The 21543-nt window shown below is 47.7% G+C and overlaps 1 protein-coding gene across 1 annotated transcript in view; it reads right to left on the bottom strand.

The window, feature by feature from the left end:
• Nucleotides 1–272: 272 nt before the first annotated feature.
• The window catches only part of UBE2L3 (ubiquitin conjugating enzyme E2 L3), a 44847-nt gene continuing 23576 nt past the window's right edge, over nucleotides 273–21543 (bottom strand). Inside the window, exons 3-4 of the mRNA XM_079943377.1 lie at nucleotides 7584–7770; nucleotides 273–2916 (exon numbers count right to left, since the gene is read on the bottom strand). Of these exons, the coding sequence (XP_079799503.1) occupies nucleotides 2762–2916; nucleotides 7584–7770 (342 nt within the window). The 3' untranslated portion in view covers nucleotides 273–2761. The remainder of the gene's footprint in view (nucleotides 2917–7583; nucleotides 7771–21543) is intronic.

Below are 21543 nucleotides of genomic sequence, written 5' to 3'. Positions count from 1 at the left end.
TCAGGGTCTCAGCTGGTGTCAGACTCCAAGCAGGGGACTCAGCTGACAATAAGTGTCAGGGCCTTGGCTGGCCTGGTGCTGAGTCAGCACTAGGGCTGCAGTCGCAGTCAGGAGACTCGGAGGTGGGTTTGGGCTGGAGCTATTCAAGGAAGTGGCCCAGCCCCTCCCTTGGGCATACCCTCACCAGCTCCCTGAACTTCTTCCAGACAGCACCCTCCTCAGGGCCCCAGTCTGCTCCTCCGTTAAATGTGGCTGAGGTGACACGTATACAGAGGTCACTCTCCCCTCCCCAGACACCCAAGGGTGTCTCTGCAGCCCTTTCTGCTTCCCTCAGCATGGCCAGAACACCTCTGTGCACCTCTCCTGGAGGCCAGGTATGGGGAGAAAGCCAGAAGAACCTGCCCAAGACCCCAGGCCACTAGCACTGCCCACCCCCAGTAAGGAAGAGACCCACACGACCAGACGAGTGTCCGAGAGCATTTTATTAAGGGCAGCAGAGTAGATCGCAGCATCTTAGAAAGCCTAGTCCCCGCCATAGGGGGAAGGGCGGGGGGACCGGGCATGAGCGTGTATTCCCATGGGGCCCATCGGAGGTGTGGTGATCACAGCCCTCCCCTGCTCTGGGGGATCCAGCTGTCTGGCCCCGGAGCAGCAAGGCGCCTGCTGGCACGCTTCATGCCTGCCCAAGGGCTCGGGGAGTGCCCGCTGGTAGAGCAGGAGCCCAGCCGGAGGGAGGGACCGTCCACCACCCAGCTCTCGGAGGCCAGGCCCCTGCTGATGGGCGAACCCCGGCTGTGATGCCAGGGGATGCAAGTCCCTGAGGGGCCGCCGGCTTCGACCATGGTGGACGTCCTCCTGGTGGTGAGCAGAGAAGGGAGGGGGCGATGGGCGGGCAGAGCTACGCTGGTAGAAATACGAAGCAATGGGACAGTTTCCAGGAATGGCAATATTTCTGGATTCAGAGAAGCGACGAGAACAAATGGTGGCTTATCTGGATAGCTTCTGACAGAATTTGGCATTTTATTACAAATCTGCGTGTGAGTGAAATAAAGTCCATCATCGCCTTTCTGCTAATGAAGAGACAGACGTGGATGTGCTGGCCGGCGCCCTCACCAGCCCGGGCGCACAGGAGGCTCCAGAACGTGCCTCTTGCGTACCTGGGACTAAAGAAGTTGCGTTCATGAGACCCGCTGCAGGCTGCACGTATGCGGCCTCACCCACCATCACCCCACCTCTGCACACAAGCCACCTCAGGTCTGCAAGCCTGGAAAGACCTCAAGTTATAGAACTAAAATTAAAACAGAAAGCCAAGTTTAAGTCATCTTCTCCACAGGATCTAGCCCCTGGAGCGCCCAGAAGGGAAGCCACCAGTGGCAGAAGTGGAGGTGGTGACACACAGTGCTTGGACCACTAGCTTCCCCTGGGTGTCAGTGACAAGGACTCTACTTCAGGGACAGTCCCACTTCCTTTGAAAAGACATTAACATTCAAATCCTTACAAGTTCATCTGATGATAAATTCTAAGGTCAATTTTTATTTCTACAAAAAAAGGCAGTCAAAACAATATAAAACACGTAAAGGATATTACTGAGTGAGCTTCACGTGGAGCCTGACTCCGCGAAGGCCATGAGTCCAGTGGGAGGGGGAGGCCGTCCTGTTCCTGGGCTGGGCCGTCTGGATGCTCCAGAGGAAGGGCCAGTGGGGCGCTGGCGACCCCAGGCTGGTGCCGGTGACAGAGGAGTCTGCCAGAGGGTCAAACGTGCTGAGGAAGGGCCGCGGTGGGGCTGCTGCACTGAGGACGCAGAGGGTGAGCTCTGAGCTACGTCGGGTGGACACGTTGGTGACAGGTGAGCGTGGAATTTCAAGTAGACACTCTGGCTTTAGCACTGTCCGCAGGGACCTGGACATCTTCTAGAACAGCTGCAGGGAGGAATGGCAACCTGTGGCCTCGGGAGCCTCTCTGGTGAAAAATTCCTCCCACAAGTGCACCGTGCTCTGGCTGGCACACCCCTGGGGGCTGCCGCAGACTTGGTGCTGGGGGTCTCCCTAAGCAGGTCGGCCCAGGTGGAGTTCATCATGACGCGGACGGCAGGGTCTGCCAATCTGGTCAGCATGACTGGGGTAACATTAGCCAGAGTTTTACAGCAGAGCTAGGCCTCCCTTTCCACAGCTTTGTTTTTGGGAGGGGGTGGGAGTGGAGATGGTTGTTTGCTTGTTTTTTAATTTTTTTAAAAGGATATTATAAATCAGAGTCAAGAGAAACTTAACCGACTCCCACACCAGGCCGCGTGCCAAGGAGGGGAGCAGAGGAGCCGCAGAGGCCTCCACTGCCCCTCCCGGCGGGAGGTGGGGCCTGGGTTTGGGGAAGTGAGTGAAAAACAAACTAAATGCAAAAAGTGGGAGTTGCAAGGGCAGGGGAAGAGGGGAACCACAACTTTTTTTTAACCTTATGGGCTAAATGTAAACTGAAGATTTTGGATAAATTTGGACAGCAAAAGAAACACCATTCTTTTAAAGTAGACTGAAGCAGTGATTTTTAAAACAAAGAAAGCAGAACTAGAACATCTTAAATTTTTAATCCTTTCTTTACAGGTCACCTAGACCACTTTTGATTAAGAAAACTGTAGAAAGTTAGTAACTGCCACAAGCAGACGCCAGGCGGTGGCACATGTCAATTTTCCATAGAGTCCTGCTTTGTGGGGTGTCTGAATCCACTGCTAGGCATCTCTGCTCACACTTGCTGGAATCAATCGCGGCAGATTTTAGTCCACAGGTCGCTTTTCCCCATATTTCTTTGTAAACTCTTCAGCGTTCTTACAGAATTTTTTACGGTCCTTAGAGTATTCTTCAGCTAGGTCAGCCCGGAGCGGGTGCTCGGGCTGGGGGTCGTTCACCAGTGCTATGAGGGACTGGATGACTGCCAAGAAAAGGACAAGGCACCGCTGGTTAGAAGGCCCTTGGAAGGGGCATGGCAAGAAACACAGCTCTGATTAAATGTCTATATGCTTCTCAGACAGAGCGGCCTCCCATTCATGCAAAATTCTAACCACCAGCACTCAACTCATCATTCCCATGATGAGAAGAAAGTGATGGAGGACAAAGAGCCAGCACTACAGTAGATAACTAACCGTACAGAGTGATGCCACGTTCTCTTCCTCCTCCTCCAGGAACCCTTCCTGTACTGACACACTGGGGATGTCCCAGTCCCCAGTCATTCTCACCCCTCTCCTGAACTTTGGAGACCCAGGCCCACCACTGACACCCCCACTCTCATGCAGGTGAAGCTTCTCCAGGGCAGGGACTGGGCAATGTGCCCAGCACTACACTAGGTTCAGGGTGTGTCACAGGCCTGCACTGTGTAAATGGATAATGAGCCCACCCTGAAAGACCCCTAGCAGCTTCTGAACGGCCGAGAAAGGTTCACTCGACCACCCTGCATTAACCACTGGGAGGCTGTAGCCCTCATCAGCACTGCACAGTCCATTCCAGAGGTGGAAGTCACACGGATGGCTCAGGGTGGATTCCACAATGCTCCCCCAAAGGGCAGTCAGGCTCAGATGTGCGAGATGGCAAGCCCTGGACAGGAGGGCCAGGAGGGAGTGGAGGGTGGAGGAGGGGGAAGTATGGAAGGTCCAGGAACCCCTGGACTCCTCAGAAGTGGGGTGCATGCAGCCACCAGGCTTCCCACACACGTCCCCTGACTCCCCCCAGCCCCCACCAGGACCAGCACCCCCACTGTCCCAGCAAAAAGGCCCCTCTCCTCTGGACTGCCGATGCCAGGTGCCTTTATTGGGAGCCCACGCTCTTCACTCCAGTATTACAAGGAATGGGTTAAAAAAGCTTTTTGTTTCAGTTTCTCCTTGTCTGTCACAAATCCACATGGAGCTTAAGTGATTATTTACTTAATATATTTCTTTAAATCACATCAAAAATATTTTTTAAAGGATAGTTAACTATTAGTAACTCTTATGGAAAATCACTTTCACTTGCCATAAACTGAAGGCACGCATCCATAAACATGAAATAAGCACCTATGCTGCCTCCTTCCCGGCAAGAGGAAGCAACCACCGGAACAAACACTCTTCCGAGTGGTTCTTTCTCAGCATCTCTGAGGCACCCCAGCCCACTGCACTCCAAGACTCTCCACACCACGCTCAGCCGTGAGACTGCTGTTCTTAACTTTTGGGAAACCTGAACCACATTTGCCCTATAGCACATTTATAAGGTGGTTTCCCATCTTTTTCCAGGATTAGAAATGGTTCTGTAGCAGAGTTGACACTGATGAGTTTTCAAGTTTTCCTCCATTATGGAGACTCAGGCTGTCTGCTTCTCACTATGATCATCTTAATACCTAATGTATTAGCATCAAATACATTCATCGTTAAGACGTGCTTTTCAAAAGATAATTCACTTTGCAAGTTTGCAGTTTGTCTAATTCTTTTCAGAGAACTTGCTTTAAATATTTTCAAGTTAACTAAGTAGTTCTGATGAGTGCTTCATTCTTTCTCTACCCCTGTAAACTGTAAGAAAACCCAGCTGAGCTCGTTTGTTTCCACAGTGAGAACACCGACAGCTACAACGCTTTCCAAACCACAACCACAGCCCCATCCATCACTTTCACATACGGGGGGGCACACTCATTACGTTTTACAAATGATCGAGCCCTGGCTTCTTGATCTCTTCCTTGACCCAAATGCTACTCAGAAGGATCTTTCCCCCTCCAAAATGTAGGGGCTTAAAAACATTATCAAAACTTACCTCCTTTCTCACTGTATATGATCAGAGACTAAAGTCTATAAAATTTCCTTGTTTTTGTTCTTTCTGACAGTTTGTGATGGAGGATGTAAACCATATCTGTAACTCGCCCCTTTTCATGGGGACCCAGTGGGCTCCATTCTCAGAGTAAAATGTGACCCATACCTTCCCCCATACATGAAGGCGTACAATGCAGTGGTCTTCCATGGATTGTGCTATGAAGGGTAAGTTTATTAATCTTACCCTGTTTATTGTATTTGAGTCCTCTTTCTAAAGTTTATCTACTTGATTTGTTATAAGACAGCAAATGGGTATGGGGGGACTAAAACATTTGATTTATGAATCTGACTTTTCTGTTTATATAATTTTGTTGCTGTGTTGTTTGGTTCGTATAGAGGTCAGTATTATACAGGCTTCCTCACTGACTATATTTCATATGGCGAATCTCTTTCACCACCAAACAAAGCCCTTGCTCTGTTGATAGATATGTACCAGAACCAGACACACTGCTGAGGAAAACTCTGTTTTCACATCCCTTCTTCTGGTTATTGTTATTATCGCCAACTCCTACCACCTTTCTGTATGATACAGGTTTGCCTTGTTTCTTGACTTTTCTCCTATTTTTGCTCAATTTTTAATGCTTTACTTTCTTTTTAAAAATTGAGATATAATTCACATACCAAAAAATAAACTCTCTGAGAAGTATGCAATTCAGTTGTTTTTTAGTGTATTCACAAAATCGTGTGACACCACCACTATCTAACTCCAGAACGTTTTCATCATCCCTAAAAGAATACCCACTCTCCTTAGTAATCACTTCCTAGACCCCTCCCCCAGCTCCAGGCAAACACTAACCTCCTTTCTGACTATAGATCTGCCTATTCTGGACATTCCATATACTGTTGCTTCTCATTATTTGCAGTAGTTATCCACTAAAAAGTTGCTGTGAATGCTGAATTATAGTGAACCATGAGTGACCCGAGGAATGACCAGCTATAGAATCACCCAGCTGAGCCCAGTCAACCTACAGAAATAGAAATAATAAACTGTTGTTAATTTAAGCCACTAAGTTTTGAGATGGTTTGTAATACAGTAACAGGTAACTGAAACACGGGGGACACGGTGTCAAGTGCCAGGGACGACACTCCTGAAGTGTGTGAGGATAAGCTCAAGGCCATGCCGGACGAATCTACAGAATGATCTAGAGAGAAACCCTGTCTCCGATCACAAAACAGCAATTCTGCCCGGTGCTGCATGTAGAACAGCACCGTGTTTAAGATAAAAGTTTTAACTTCAAAACCTAAGTCAGCAAGTACAAAAGAATGAAAAACCTCTCTTAGGTTTATCTGACTATTTGAAAAAAGCACCCACAACCTGGAAAAGCAGTGCATGTTGGCTGCTCACTGAGACCTGAAGCTGAAAACAGGACCGGTGCTGCCACAGCCCTCTTGGGCAGCCTGCCCTGTGGGCAGAGAGAGGGGCAGAGCACAGGTACCTGCGCCCAATTCTCAGGTGAGGGAGGAGACCCGTAACTCTCTGTGGTCTGGCCGCCTGAGCAAATGCAGCAACTGCAGGCTTACACACAGCTAGCAGTTTGTGTGCTTAAGAACAACTCTGTCAATCTTTTACAGACATCAGCTTGGGCACGACCAAGCACCAAGCCCCCTGGAGGAGACCCCTCCACTGTGACGCCACGCTTGGTACCCACTGCTTTCTGCTGCTCAGCTGTGGGAGCCTGGTGGATGCCTTTCATGGTGGATGTTTCAGTGACTCTTTCAGGGGTTCCACTGGAAAATGACTGTGTATATCAGTCACCAAAAAAAAAAAAACAACACCTGCAGCCTCTCCAATTCCAGCCTCATCCATTCTCCTTAATCTAAAAAGGCTGTAAGTGGTTCAGGGAGTTACTTACAGGAAAGCCACCAAAAATATCAGGTTAGGATTGCAAAAGAAAATTCTAGAATTAAGAATAAAAACTAGGCTTCCCTGGTGGCGCAGTGGTTGAGAGTCCGCCTGCCGATGCAGGGGACATGGGTTCGTGCCCCGGTCTGGGAGGGTCCCGCATGCCGCGGAGCGGCTGGGCCCGTGAGCCATGGCCACTGAGCCTGCGTGTCCGGAGCCTGTGCTCCGCAATGGGAGAGACCACAACAGTGAGAGGCCCGCGTACCGCAAAAAAAAAAAAAAAAAGAATAAAAACTAGACACAGTCTATAACAAAGTTTAGTCACCTGCCGGGGAAAAGAGGGGGGCGACCACAGTAGTGAATCAAGTACTTTTCCCAGAAAAATGAGGGCACCCAGACCCAGGGACACACAGGGAGTTCCAGGCCCGCTAAGGCTGACTGTGTGCTTTCACGTGGGCACACTGCCCTCAAGTCTGGCCGTGCCCTCCCAAGACACCCCAGCATCCTGTGGCCTGCCACATGGCTCCGGCTCAAGCCCGCAGGCCCTCAACACCCTCCCTTCCCCCTTCCAGTCTGAGTCCATGTGCTAACTGCTGTGTGAGGCCACTTCCCCCCCCCCAGGCAGCCCACAATCCTCACGAACACTCCCAGGGACAGGGTCACACCCCTCCCTGCATTGGGAGTGAGCGCTGGTCTGGTCTGTCTGCGCGGGTCCCCCTTGGGCTGCGAGCACAAGAACACCTGCGTGGGCTGAAGCTTAGCTGAGATGCGCCAAGCCCATGGAACAGTGGGACCACAGCAGCCTTCTGTGGACACGGTGGTCAGTGCTATAGGATTTCTCTGGTCTCCGTGCGACGTGGTGTCAGAAGGGACCTAGAAGGCCCTGCCCGCAGCAGTGTCCCCAGAAGACACGAGGAGACGCCTTACCTTGGTCAGTTTTGGTTGCTGGCTTCCAGTTTTCAGCACTAATTACCGGCAGACAGACCTGCCCCTTTTCATCAATGTTCGGGTGATAGATCTTCGTTTTAAATGTGATCTTCGGTGGTTTGAATGGGTACTCTGCTGGAAAGTTGATTTCAATTCTGAAGGCCCCTTTATCATATGGAGGGTTGTCCTGGAGGGAAAGGAAAGAGGGCGGAGTGAACCTGTAGCTGAGACAGGAATGTTCTAATTGTTCACTGGAAAAATTACTTTGTTTCAAGAGGTTGTATCAACTGAAGCCTTGTCACCTTCAGGGGAACAACAATCAATCTGTATTTCTAGAGCAACATGTCTGCTAAACTGTGAAAGGGTCTGAGATGGACGCCCTGGCCTCTTTACCTTTTTTTTTTTTAATAGACTTCATTTTTTTTTTGAGTAGTTTTAGGTTTACAGCAAAACTGAGAGGAAAGTACAGAACTCCTACACACACACAGCCTCCCCCACCAGAGTGGTACACGCATTACAGGTGATGGACTGACACCAACACATCATCACCCACAGTCCACAGTCTACAGCAGGGCTCACTCTCGGTGCTGGACACTGAATGGGTTGTATGAAGTATTATACCCTATGGTTGGAATCATGCAGTATTCAGCCCTTTCAGACTGGCTCCTTTCACTTAGTAATATGCATTTAAGGTTCCTTTGTGGCTTGTTAGATCACTTCTTTTTGTCACTGAATATTAATCCATTGTCTCGATGTAGTTTATCCATTCACTTCCTGAAGGTCAGCTTGGTTGCCTTTGGCAATTATGCATAAAGCTGCTATCCACAACCGTGTGCAGGTTTCTGTGTGGACATATTATTTTCATCTCCTTTGGGTAAATACTAAGGAGCACAATTGTAGGTTAAGGGTATGCTTCGTTTTGTAAAAAATCACCAATCTATCTTCCAAAGTGGCTGCACCATTCTGCATTCCCACCAGGACTGATGAGAGTTCCTGTTGCTCCACATCCTCGCCAGCATTTGGTGTTGTCAGCATTCTGGATTTCCACCAATCTGACAGGTGTGTAGTTGCATCCTGTAGTTTTAATTTGTAATTCCCTAATGATATGGTGTTGACTACCTTTTCATATGCTTATTTGCTATCTGTATGTCTTCTGTGGTAAGAAGTCTTTTCAGATTTTTGGTCCATTTTATTATTATTATTATTTATAAATTTATTTATTTATGGCTGCGTTGGGTCTTCGTTGCTGCACGCGGGCTTTCTCTAGTTGCGGTGAGCGGGGGCTGTTCTTTGCGGTGCACGGGCTTCTCATTGTGGTGGCTTCTGTTGTTGCGGAGCACGGGCTCTAGGTGCATGGACCTCAGTAGTTGCGGCACACGGGCTTAGTTGCTCCGTGGCATGGGGGATCTTCCCAGACCAGGGCTCGAACCCGTGTCCCCTGCACTGGCAGGAGTATTCTTAACCACTGCGCCACCAGGGAAGTCCCTGGCCCATTTTAAAATCAGGTTCTTTGTTTTCTTGTTATTGAGTTTTAAGAGTTCTTTGTACATTTGGGGTTAACAGCCCTTTTTCAGATAATGTCTTTTGCAAATATCTCTTTATCTTTTTTGAAGGTATGAAGAGTTACACCAGGGGTAAATAACAACCCAACCCAGACCATACCAAGTGCTGAAAGGCCAAAGAGGTGGCCACAATTCCAGAATAAAGCCAGTACTCAGCTGTACGGCTGGCCCCTGAGGAGCTGAGCTGGCCCCTAGCTGGTCGCCAGGTAGGGCCAGAACCATGCCCCACCCCTGTGTCCTTAGGACCACTCAGAGAACTATCCCTCAGGGCCTGCACACTGATGGCCCAGGAGCCTCTGAGAGATGCCCCAAGAGAAAGAGGCCAGCCTCTCTCCAGCTCTGCCTCCACGTCCAGAGCTGAGCCAGCCCTCCAGTCTGTGGCCTCCCAGCCCCGGACTCTAGCTCTCCAGGGTCCCAGCCCACTCAAAGAAGGCCCAGCTTCACTGAGTGCCCAGGAATGCACAGCGCTGCCTCCTCAAGCCCCAGCGTGATGAGATATTCTCCAGCAAATAGGATTCCTCTGCTGGGGAGTGAGGCCAGCACACGTCAGGTCCCCACACTATCCCCACCCAAGAAGGGTAAAATTAGGGAAGGCTGAGGGGTGGGAGAGGCCTTCCCAGCAGAGAGGACTAAAAACTAGGACGGCAGGGGCTTGGAGGGGACAGCATGGAGCAAGACAGGAGGCTGGGGCTGAGTTTAGGGGTCTGAACCACCCAATCGAGCAGCTGGATCCATGGTCGGAAGATGAACCTACAGGATGCACGGCAGGAAGGTGGTGCCTCAGGAGCGGGTGAGGGAGGAGATGTCAACACCTCGGGCGCTGCACCTGGGTGAGGAGACAGACCCATGCACACCCGGAGGGGGTGGGCCATGGCTGGACTGGGAAATCATTTTCACCCCAACAAAACCGTCCCTAATCCCTTCTTTAGGGAACACAGAATTGTCTAGAACACTGTCCAGAAGTTAAAGTGGCAGCGGACTCCTCCCAGGCCTTGTCCTGACTGCTCACTACCTAGGAGAGCTAGACTCACAATTACCAACGAGCCCACGGGGACACGGAGATTTTGCTTCGGGGTTTTAAGAAGGGACCGGCTTCAGCCACGGAAAGAGCCTTCCTGGATGACCCTGGCTGCTGAAACCCACCAGATATGTTCAACCATCACCCAGGACTGACCAACCACCTGGGGCCCGCCGCGTGCTGGGCCATGTGCCAGGAGCTGGAGACAAGGACGAGTCAGGCCAGCCAGGCAAGCCCGGACATTCCCCAACATCTGTCATGTGGGGGTGACCCTGAGGTAGAAGCCACCCACATTGCATGCTGCACATGGGCAAAAAGTCAGGAGAAGCAGCTCTCTCGCTACAGGACACAGGACAGGCCGAACCTCTCGCCGCCCAGGGAGCGTGTCTTAACTCCTCGGAGACTCTATCCCTGTCCAGGCCTCGGGGTGACCAAAGGAGTGGCTCCAAAACCCCAGGGATTTGTGTGGAAGGGGGTGTGCAAAAATTCAACACAGTACCTACCCTGTGGATAAAGGCCTAAGTGCCACACGTGAGTTTTCCACACATTAGAGTTAAACTTATTCTGTGGGAAGGCAGCTCAGAAACTAGAAGGGGCCTCAATGAGAAAACACGGCTTTGTGGTAGAAAAATAGTATTCAAAATTTCAGGAATTTGCCTCAGATGGTCCTCTCCACAAGCCATGGAGAGCTACCCGCAAGGACAGTGCAAACCTTGGCTCCCCCCGCCCCTCCCGGCTCTCACCCCACCCTCCCCAGGCACAAAGCCACTTTGGAGCAACTAAGGCCAAGAGGAGGCTCCTCCAAACCCCTTGGGCCTTTCCCCCACGGGTCCACTCCTGGCCTGCAGGCAAGCCGGCTCTTTCCTCCCCAGGGCAACCTTGAGGAACCCTGAGACCCCACCGCACCCCACACATCTCTTAATCCACTGAAGACCCAGAGTCCTTCCACCATTGTACATCAGTCACAGTTTTGTGTCACTGTTGTGGCAGCTCTCCCAGGGGCTCAGGGAGGACACCACACAGCTCTCTGGCAGCCACTCCCTGACCTGGCCAGCAGCCACACCAAGTCCCCATGGCCCATGCCCAGCTGGCGATCTGACACCACACGGGACTCGTGGCTGGACGGATGTGGACAGGCAGCTCCTAGATGGATCCACTGATGATCGACCACGTGTGTTGGCCGGTGGAGAACCCTCAGCGGTGTCCTTTCCGCGGGGTAACCCTTCACCCACAAGGAACACAGCCCGGCCTGGCTGCCCCGAGGACGTCTACCCAGGCCTGGCCCAGACCCACCCTCAGGCTGCTTGCCCCAGGGTCCAGTTACAGAGGGATGGGAAGGCGGGCTTCCTTGCGCTCTAACCTTCACAGTCCACTAGAGGGCCTGGTCGAAAGGCAGGAAAAGCTCCTGGCCTCTGAGCACAGACTGTCTTCTCATGCCCTGTAACTGTTAAGTGTTCATTCTCTCTTATCTCTTCGTGGTTGCCTGAATTACCAAGTCTGCACAGTGAGCAGAGTCATCATCTGCTAACTTTGCTTTCTGAAGATGACCTCTTTGTACTGTTTCCAACAATTGGGTTCCTAGCACTTTTCACAGTACAGCTCTTTGTCAATGAATACTCTGACATTTAAAAATTCCATCATTTTCTCTTTGAAAATAAACATTTGTGGAAGTATTTTTAGAACAGATTTTCCAATCTTTCATGACCAAACTACCCTATGAATTACACCTAAATTTAAAATCACAATCTCTAAACCATAATGGAAAAGAATATGAAAAAGAATACATACATGTATATAACTGAATCACTTTACTGTACACCAGAAACACAACATTGCAAATCAACTACACTTCCGTAAAATAAATTTCAAAGAAAAAAACTAAAGAAATTAGGTTGGTCACTAAGTTTCAAAATGCTTTCTTAAAAACCCAATAAAGCACACTGAATATTGCAAAAAAAAAAAAATCGCTGTCTCCAATAAAACGGAATTCCACAGGAACTTTCCCTCCTCTGAACTCATAGGCACCTTTCACGGCATGATTCACCTTCCCTTCAAGAAAAGAAGTAGCTTTATTGTTATTTCTCATAGAAATATAACATTCACACCAAAAAAGTAGTACTAGACATTCCACCCCAGGATAAGGGCTGAGCGTGTCCACAACACAGCCTGCGGCGCACAGCAGTCAGCACACTCCTTGGTCAAGGGACCCGGATTCTGGGAGCGCGGTGCTCTTGGCCGCACAGCCTGTGCCCGCCCACGCGTGGGGCAGATCACTTCGCTTTCTAAGACCCAGCCACAGAACTACTAACGTCGGAGAATTCCTTGTCTGTTGTAGAAAACGTGTGGTGTGGGCCAGCGCCCTGGCACGCGGCACTCCTGCACACACACGCATGCGGTTTGCTGCTGGCAGCACCCACTCGCCCGCCCTCGGCGCACCCATGCCTTCACTAGGGCTGCAGCGTATTCCACCATCAGACGCAACACAATTTCCTTACCCCCTCCCCGTTGCCAGGCGAGAACTTGCTGCACTCGTGAAGAGTGTCTGGACCCAAACGCTTCCTTACCAAAAACATAAAGCGACCACAGGACCCACAACCCCACTCCTAAATATCCTAAAGAAATGAAAACGCTTGTCGACATAAAATCCTGTTCACAAATGTTCATAGCAACATCATTCATAATAGCCAAACAGAGGAAACAACCCAAATACCTATCAACTGGTGAATGGATAAGCAAACTATGATATATCCATTACAACAGAATATTATTTGGCAATAAAAAGGAATGAAGTACGAATATATGCTACAACATGGATAAACCTTGAAAATATTATGCTAAGGAAGGAAGCCAGACACAAAACATCACGTATTATATGATTCCATTTATATGAAATATACAGGATAGCTAAATCTACAAAGTAGATCTGTGGTTGCCTACACCTGGGGGACTGGGGGTGATGCTAACAAGGGGAGGTTTCTTTGAGGAGTAATAAAAAATGTTCTAAAATTGTGGTGATGGAGAAACAACTCTGCAAATATACTAACAGCCATTGAATAACTGTACACTTTAAATGCATGAAATGCAGGGTTTGTGACTCTCAATGAAACTGTTAAAAAGGAAATCAAAGCTAACTCAGAAACAGGGTTTTCGACTGAGGACAGTGTTGTCCCTCCTGGAGAGGTTTAGAAATGCCTGAGGTTGTCCCAATGACAAAGGTGGCTACTGGCATCTAATGAACAAGAAACAGAGACAACCCTGCACAAATAATCCACCTGCACACACCAAAATATAGTTTCCAAGGCTCTCTGAGAACTACAAATTCAATAACTTACAGAATGTTTGTGGGGCGCCTACTCTGTGTAACGCACAGTGCTAGGGACAGGAGGTGGGAGGGAAACAGATAAAGGTCTCTGCCTGAACCAGAACTCATTGAGACGACACCCACACCACCAGTTATAAAGCAGAATTAGCCCTCTGAGGAGCCCCAAAGAGAGGGGGGCTGGACCACAGCTGACCCCAACGGACTGTCCAGCCAACGGCTGCTCCCGCTGTCTCCTTGCTGGCAAAATCCCAGTTTTGTTTCCGTCCATGCTGCCCCCTCATTGTGAACCGGGGTAAATCCTGACTGGTCTACACCTGTCCCATCCAATATGGTGGCCACCAGCCCAAGCGCCTATTGTGTACTTGCAACAGGACTCTTCCGAATTTAGATGTGCTATAAGCGTAAAATACCACCTGGATTTGAGACTTTGTGCAAAAAAAAAAAGAATAAACTATTTAGTTAACAATTATTTATATTGATTACATGTAGAAAATATTTTTGATATACTGTATTAAGTAAAATACTTACCAAAGTGAATTCCACTTGTTTAATTCCCTTCCTTCCTTCCTTCCTCCCTCCCTCCCTTCTTCCCTCCTTCCTTCCCTCCCTCCCTCCCTCCCTTCCTTCCTTCCTTTCTTCCTTCCTTCCATGTTAGTTCCCTGACCAGGGATCCAACCCACACCCTCCTCGGGCCTTCAGCAGTGAAAGCGCGGAGTCCCAACCACTGGACCGCCGGGGAATTCCCTAATTTTCATTTTTAATGGGAGTTCTGGAAAATTTAAAAGCACGGCTGTGGCTTGCAGTATACTCCTTTTGGACAGCACAGTCCATCATGGTACTGCCCACACCTCGGCCAGTGACAGACCAGGGGTGGCCACATGTCCTGGTTCTGGATAATGAGGAGGGGTCTGTGGTGGGCCCCTGGGATGGGCGTCTTTCTTTTTGGTCACACCAAACTACACACACACACACGTGTCACAGATGGAGAAGTCTGAATGGGGTTGGTGGACTGATCAGCGTCCACTTCCTGGTTACAGCACTGCACTACAGTTGCACAACAGGTGAAGGCTACTGGGGAATCTCTGTTATTTCCTACAATTGCATGAAAATCTACAGTTATCTCAAAATAAAAAGTTCAAGGAGAGAGAGAGAAAAGAAGAGACCGTCTCTTCCTTCCGGGAAACTGTGAAGCCCATGCAGGTCTGTGCTCCCCCTCGCCGAGCCGCTGGATTGCCAGTCCAGAGCCCCTGCCCCAGGACTCTGTCAGGGGCAGCAACTTTCCCTTTTCAAAGCCACGCTAAGTGGGGGGTTTCCTTACTTGCAGTCAAAAGCGACCTCACTACTATGAATTGTGAGTGGAGGGAACAGAGAGGAGGGAGTGATTCACTGAGACCAGAGAATAGAGAGCGTCAGGAAGACGCAGGTGCAGGAGGATGACCAGTTGGAAGGGGTACACACGGCTTCACGAACAGAAGAGGAGGCCTCTCTCTCTGAAAGTTAACAAGCAGGTATTTACCTCAACAATTGTCAGCTTTGAGCAGCCCAGCCCCAGGACAGGGGAGCAAAAGCTCCTCGAAAGAGGCTGGGGCCCGAGCCCAGGTGGGGGAGCCAGGGCCTGTGAGGTGCTCAAAGAACCTGTGAGACGGAATGGCCTGCACGGAGGCAAAGGCAGTTACAGCTTCTGCAATGGGATGTGATCGGTGTACCTGAGGCTCATTCCCAAAAACACTCTGCTCAGCAGAACCTGGTGCGCGAGCCTCGGGGCTAGTGCAGAGGCCAGAGACACTGTGATGGCAGAGAGACTGCGTCCTCTCCCAACAGGCTGGTGGAGTGACCACCAGGGCGGTACGAGGCCTCTCCACAAAACTCAATTTCATTTTAAAAACAATTATTGACACAGCTTTGGAGATGCAAGGCCTCAGGAATACAAAGCTGACTCCCAAGTCTGTGCTTCTGAAGCCCAAAGGCAGAGAAATCCAGGGCAGTCTGACTACACACTGACAAGAGGCAGGCATTTACCAGCTCCTTTTACAAATGAGGGACAGAGGCACAGACAGAAGAAAGACACTGTCGTTGTTGAAACGTTGTCACGTGTGCATGTCTTACCTTCTCAATAAAAGGTAAAACCAGCAGCAGCACCCCTGTAAGTCCAGGGTGACAATGACATGGGTAGGGAGCAGCCCAGGCAAGAAAGGAACTCAACTGGGGATGAACACCCCCCACCAAAGAACTAAGCACTCAAATCATCAAGTTAGAAAAGAACAAAGAGGGACTTCCCTGGTGGCGCAGTGGTTAAGAATCTGCCTGCCAGTGCAGGGGACACGGGTTCGAGCCCAGATCCGGTAAGATGACACCTGCCACGGAGCAACTAAGCCCATGTGCCACAACTACTGAGCCTGTGCTCTAGAGACCGTGAGCCACAACTACTGAGCCCACGCACCACAACTACTGAACCTGCGTGCCTACAGCCCGTACTCCTCAACGAGAAGCCACCACAATAAGAAGCCTGCGTACTGCAACAAAGAGCAGCCCCCTGCTCACCGCAACTAGAGAAAGCCCACATGCAGCAACGAAGACCCAATGCAGCCAAAAACAAATAAAATAAATAAATTTAAAAAAAACAAAGAGCAAACAAATACCAAGGAAAACAAAAGACAAAACATAAAAGCAGAAATTACCATAAAAGCAAAAATTAGCAAATCAGAACACAGAAAAAAGAATGAAATTTCTACTTCTTGATACATGAAGTCAGTATAACCATCTATCAAAATCCACTAAACAGGGCTTCCCTAGTGGCACAGTGGTTGAGAGTCCGCCTGCCAATGCAGGGGACACGGGTTCGTGCCTTGGTCCGGGAAGATCCCACATGCCGTGGAGCAGCTGGGCCCGTGAGCCACGGCCGCTGAGCCTGCGCGTCCGGAGCCTGTGCTCCGCAACGGGAGAGGCCACAGCAGTGAGAGGCCCGCGTACCGCAAAAAAAAAAAAAAAAAAAAAAAAAAATCCACTAAACACAGAAAACACAATCCAATCTCACATATGACCACAGATGCAAGCACACTAAAGACTAGGAAATTTAATACACTGGAACATTTAAAAACAGTCCATTGTAATGAAGGGGGAATTAATCCAGAAAGCAATGAGGGGCTTAATTAACAGGCCACTTTGAAAACCCACACCACAAAACCTAATTGACAGTAATATGGCCTTTAATGAAATCCACTCATTCCTGATTAAAAGAGAAAAATTTAGGGTGTAACATCAGCAAAATGGCAAAGCAGGCAGCTCCAAACTCCCATCCTTCCATAGAAACAAACAAACAAAATACTGCAGAAACCGTCAGAACCAACGTTGTCAGAACTCTGGAAAACAGTCAAAGGTTTACAGCAACCTTTGGCTGTGAATGCAGAATCAAGAAAAAGGCAACTAAAACACAGTAGGAAAGCTTTGTGTCGACTTGACTTGCCCTTAGCCTGGCCGCTCCCTGGCTGGGAGACAGGCATCTTGAAGATGGGTGAATGATGGCCACCTCTGACTACCACGTGGGACCCAGGCCCTCCATTCCAGAGAAGCAGAGCAGACCTTAGTCACAAATTACTGTCTGTCTGTTCTAACCAGTCCAGGGCTACCCGGAGGGCTGACACAGGTGCTCTGTTTTGCCTCGCTCAGAACCCACAGAGCATGGGAAAAGCACAGGAACTGCTCAAGAAGACTGTAGGGGACTTCCCTGATGGTCCAGTGGTTAAGACTCAGCACTCCAAATGCAGGGGGCCCAGGTTCGATCCCTGGTCAGGGAACTAGACCCCGCACGCTGCAACTAAAGATCCTGTATGCTGCAACAAAGATCCCATGTGCTACAACTAAGACCCGGAGCAGCCAAATAAATAAATAAATAAAAGACTGTAAGGCCATGAAAAACTCACAGCTGCCTACAGCAAAGGATGGCAGGTGAGACACAACAGATTGCATAAAGCCAAGGAGGTAAAGCCACAGAGAAACCCAGGGATATCAGGGCATTCAGAAGCACCCAGGTACACTGCGGAGCTGAGAAAGTCACACATATGCCTAGGACAGGATACACGCTAAGAAAAGAACTGAGAAGATCTGAAGCTTTCACCACCAGCTAACCATAGGCTCAAGGAAAGCAGGAAGTGAAGAAGGCAGAAATGTAACTGGCCTGGCTACATGTTCAAGAAGTACCCTAGCACAGAACCAATCTGCAAAGACTGAGAGACTTTTTTTAAGCTCCTGGCATTCAAGGAAATTTCAGTCAAAACACTGGTGGAACACAAGAGAAGCCTTTAACACTCAAGAACAGCAAATCCTGCAGGGAGGGGGAGAATCTGATTTACGCATTATAATATTCAAATGTCCAATTTTCAACAGCAACAACAAAATCACAAAGCATACAAAGAAACAGAAAAGTATGGCCCGTTTAAAGGATAAAAAAAAAAACTGACAAAAACTATTTCTGAATAAGCCCAGACATTAGACTTACCAGACAAAGAATTAAAATCAACTGTCTTAAAAATGCTCAAAGAGGGAATTCCCTGGCAGTCCAGTGATTGGAACTCGGCACTTTCACTGCCATGGGCCCGGATTTGATCCCTGGTTGGGGAACTAAGATCCTGCAAGCTGTGTGGCCAAAAAAACCAAAAAAACCCCCAAAAAACAGTGCTCAAAGAGGTAAAAAAAATCATAGGCAAAAAACTAAACAAAACCAGGGACTTCCTTGGTGGTCCAGTGATAAAGAATCTGCCTTCCAATGCAGGGGATGTGGGTTCGATCCCTGCTTGGGGAACTAAGATCCCACATGCTGTGGGGCAACTAAGCCCGCACACAACTCCTGAGCCCACAAGCCTCAACTAGAGAGCCTGAGTGCTGCAAACTACAGAGCCCATGCACTACAACTAGAGAAGAGAAAACCCACACACCACAACTAGAGAGAAGCCCACTTACCACAACGAAGAGCCAGCACGCCACAACTAAGACCCGACACAGCCAAAAAAAAAAAAAACAAAAAAACTGAACAAAGCCAGGAAAATAATGTCTAAACAAAATGAGAACACCAATAAAGACACAGAAATTATAGAAAGGGACTCAACAAAAATTCTGGAGAATAATACAATAACTGAAATGAAAAACTCACTAGAGTAATTCAGTAGTAGACTTGAGCAAGCAAAAGGAGTCAGCAAACTTGAAGTTAGGATAATTGAAATTATCCCATCTAAGGAGCAGAAAAATGAAGAAAAGTGAACAGAGCATAGGGACATATGGGACATCACCTAGCACACCAACACACATATTATGGGGGCCCACAAACGGATAAGGAGTAAAGGGGCAGAAAGAATATTTAAAAAAATAATGACCCCAAACATTCAAAATTCCATAAAAGATATGAATCTACACATCCAAGAAGCTCAATGAACTGCAAGCAGGATCAACTCAGAGAGATCATACCAAGATAGTCAAATCATCAAAGGACAAAGAGATAATCTTGAAAGCAGCAAGAGAAGTAACTTGAAAGCAGCAACAATTGATTTCTAACCAGAACGGAGGCCAGAAGGCAGTGGGAGGACACATTCAAGGTGCTAAAAGGAAAAGACTGTCAGCAAAAACTATCCTTCAAAAATGAAGGCGAGGGCTTCCCTGGTGGCGCAGTGGTTGAGAGTCCGCCTGCCGATGCAGGGGACACAGGTTCATGCCCCGGTCCTGGAAGATCCCACATGCCGCGGAGCGGCTAGGCCCGTGAGCCATGGCCACTGAGCCTGCGCGTCTGGAGTCTGTGCTCCGCAACGGGAGAGGCCACAATAGTGAGAGGCCCGCGTACCACAAAAAAAAAAAAAAAAATGAAGGCGAGGGACTTCCCTGGCAGTGCAGTGGTAGAATCCGCCTGTCAATGCAGGGGACACATGTTTGAGCCCTGGTCTGGGAATATCCCACATGCCTCAGAGCAACTAAGCCTGTATGCCACAACTACTGAGCCTGTGCTCTAGAGTCCGCGAGCCACAACTACTGAGCCCATGTGCCACAACTACTAAAGCCTGTGCACCTAGAGCCCTGCTCCACAAGAGAAGCCACCACAATGAGGAGCCCTAGCACCACAACGAGGAGTAGCCCCCACTCAATGCAACTAGAGAAAGCCCATGTGGAGCATCGAAGACCCAATGCAGCCAAAAATAAGTAAATAAATAAATAATTTTAAAAAAGAAAGAAGAAGAAGAAGGTGAGGGAGTTCCCTGGTGGTATAGTGGTTAAGACTCCACACTCCCACTGCAGGGGGAGCGGGTTCGAGCCCTGGTCAAGGAACTAAGATCCCAAATGCTGTGTGGCATGGTCAGAAAAAATTTAAAAATAATAAAAAAATTTTAAAAAATGAAGGCAAAATTAAGATATTCCCAGATAAAAAAATCTAAAAAAGAAAGAGGGAATGAATTCATCACTAGTAGATGTTCTGTAAAGGAAATACAAAAGGGAGTCTTCAGGCTAAATAAAAAGATACTAGACAGTAACTTGAAGCCATAAAAAGAAATAAAGAAAAATGGTTAAGAAACTATACAAGATAATATAAAACCCAACATTATTGGTTATTATACTTTGGGTTTGTAACTTCTCTTTGCGACAGTAACAATATGAGGGGTTGGGTAATGGAAATATATGGGACCAGAGTGTTTGTAACTACTGAAATTAAGTTGGTATTATTCAAACTAGGTTGTTAAAAGATTAAGATGTTAATTGTAATCCCCAAGGTAACCTCTAAGAAAATAACTAACAGGCATACAGAAAAGAAAAGAAGAATGGAATCAAAATAATATGCTACAAAAAAATCAACTAAATACCCAAAAAAGGCAATAATGGAAGAATTTAGGAACAAAATGCATACATGACATCCAGAAAACAAATAGATAACAGAAGCAAATACTTTCTTGTCAGCAATTACTTGAAATGTGAATGGAATAAACTCTCCACTTAAAAGATGGAAATTGCCAGAATGGATAAGAAAACACAATCCACCCATATGCTGCCTATAAGAGATTCACTTTACATACAAAGACACAAAGAGGTTAGAAGTAAATGACGGAAAAAGTACAAGACACAAAGGACATTATATATTGGTAAAAGGTTCAATCCATCAAGAAGATATGACAATTATACACCTATACGCAACTAACAAATTATGAACCAAAACATATGAAGCAAAAATTGATGGCACTGAAGGGAGAAATATGTTATAAAATAATAGTTGGAGATTTCAATACCCCACTTTCAATAACAGAACAAGACAGAAGATCAACAAATATCTTTCTGACCACTATGGAATACAACTAGAAATCAATAATGGAAGGAAAGCTGGAAAACTCACAAGTATGAGGAAATTAAACATAAACAACCAATTGGTCAAAAAGGAAATCACATGGGAAATTAGAAAATACCTTGAGATGATAAACACAAGACATCAAAACTTAAGGATGCAGCAAAAGTAGTGCCCAGAGAAAAATTTACAGCTGTAAATGCCTACAACAAAAAAGAAGGATCTCAAATCAATAATCTAACTGAATACCTTAAAAAATGAGAAGAGAACAAACTGAACCCAAAACCAGAAGAAAGAAGTAAGTAATAACAATTACAGAGGAGATAAACAGTGCAGGAAAAAAATAGAGAAAAAAAAATCAATGAAAACAAGTTGGTTCTTTGAAGAGATCAACAGAAGTGACAAACTTTTAGCTAGACTAAGGAAAAAAGAGAGGAAATCCATATTACTAAAATCAGAAATGAAAGTGGGAACATTACATTTATTATAGAAATAGAAAGGGATTACAAGAGAATACTATGAACAGTTGTACACCAAAAAATTGGATAACCTAGATGAAATGGACAAATTCACAGAAACACACAACCTACCAAAACTGAATTGAGAAAAAATCTAAATAGACCTATAAGTAGTAAAGAAACTGAATCAGTAATCCAGTAATCAAAATCCTCTCAACAAAGTAAAGTTCTGAACTGGATGGCTTTTCTTGGTGAATGCTACCAAACATTAAAAAAATTAACACCAATCAT

This window comes from Stenella coeruleoalba (genome assembly GCF_951394435.1).
Source record: "Stenella coeruleoalba genome assembly, chromosome: 14".
Classification (NCBI taxonomy): domain Eukaryota; kingdom Metazoa; phylum Chordata; class Mammalia; order Artiodactyla; family Delphinidae; genus Stenella; species Stenella coeruleoalba.
Note: the sequence above shows the minus strand (reverse complement) of the source record. Positions and strands in the feature narration are given on the sequence as shown.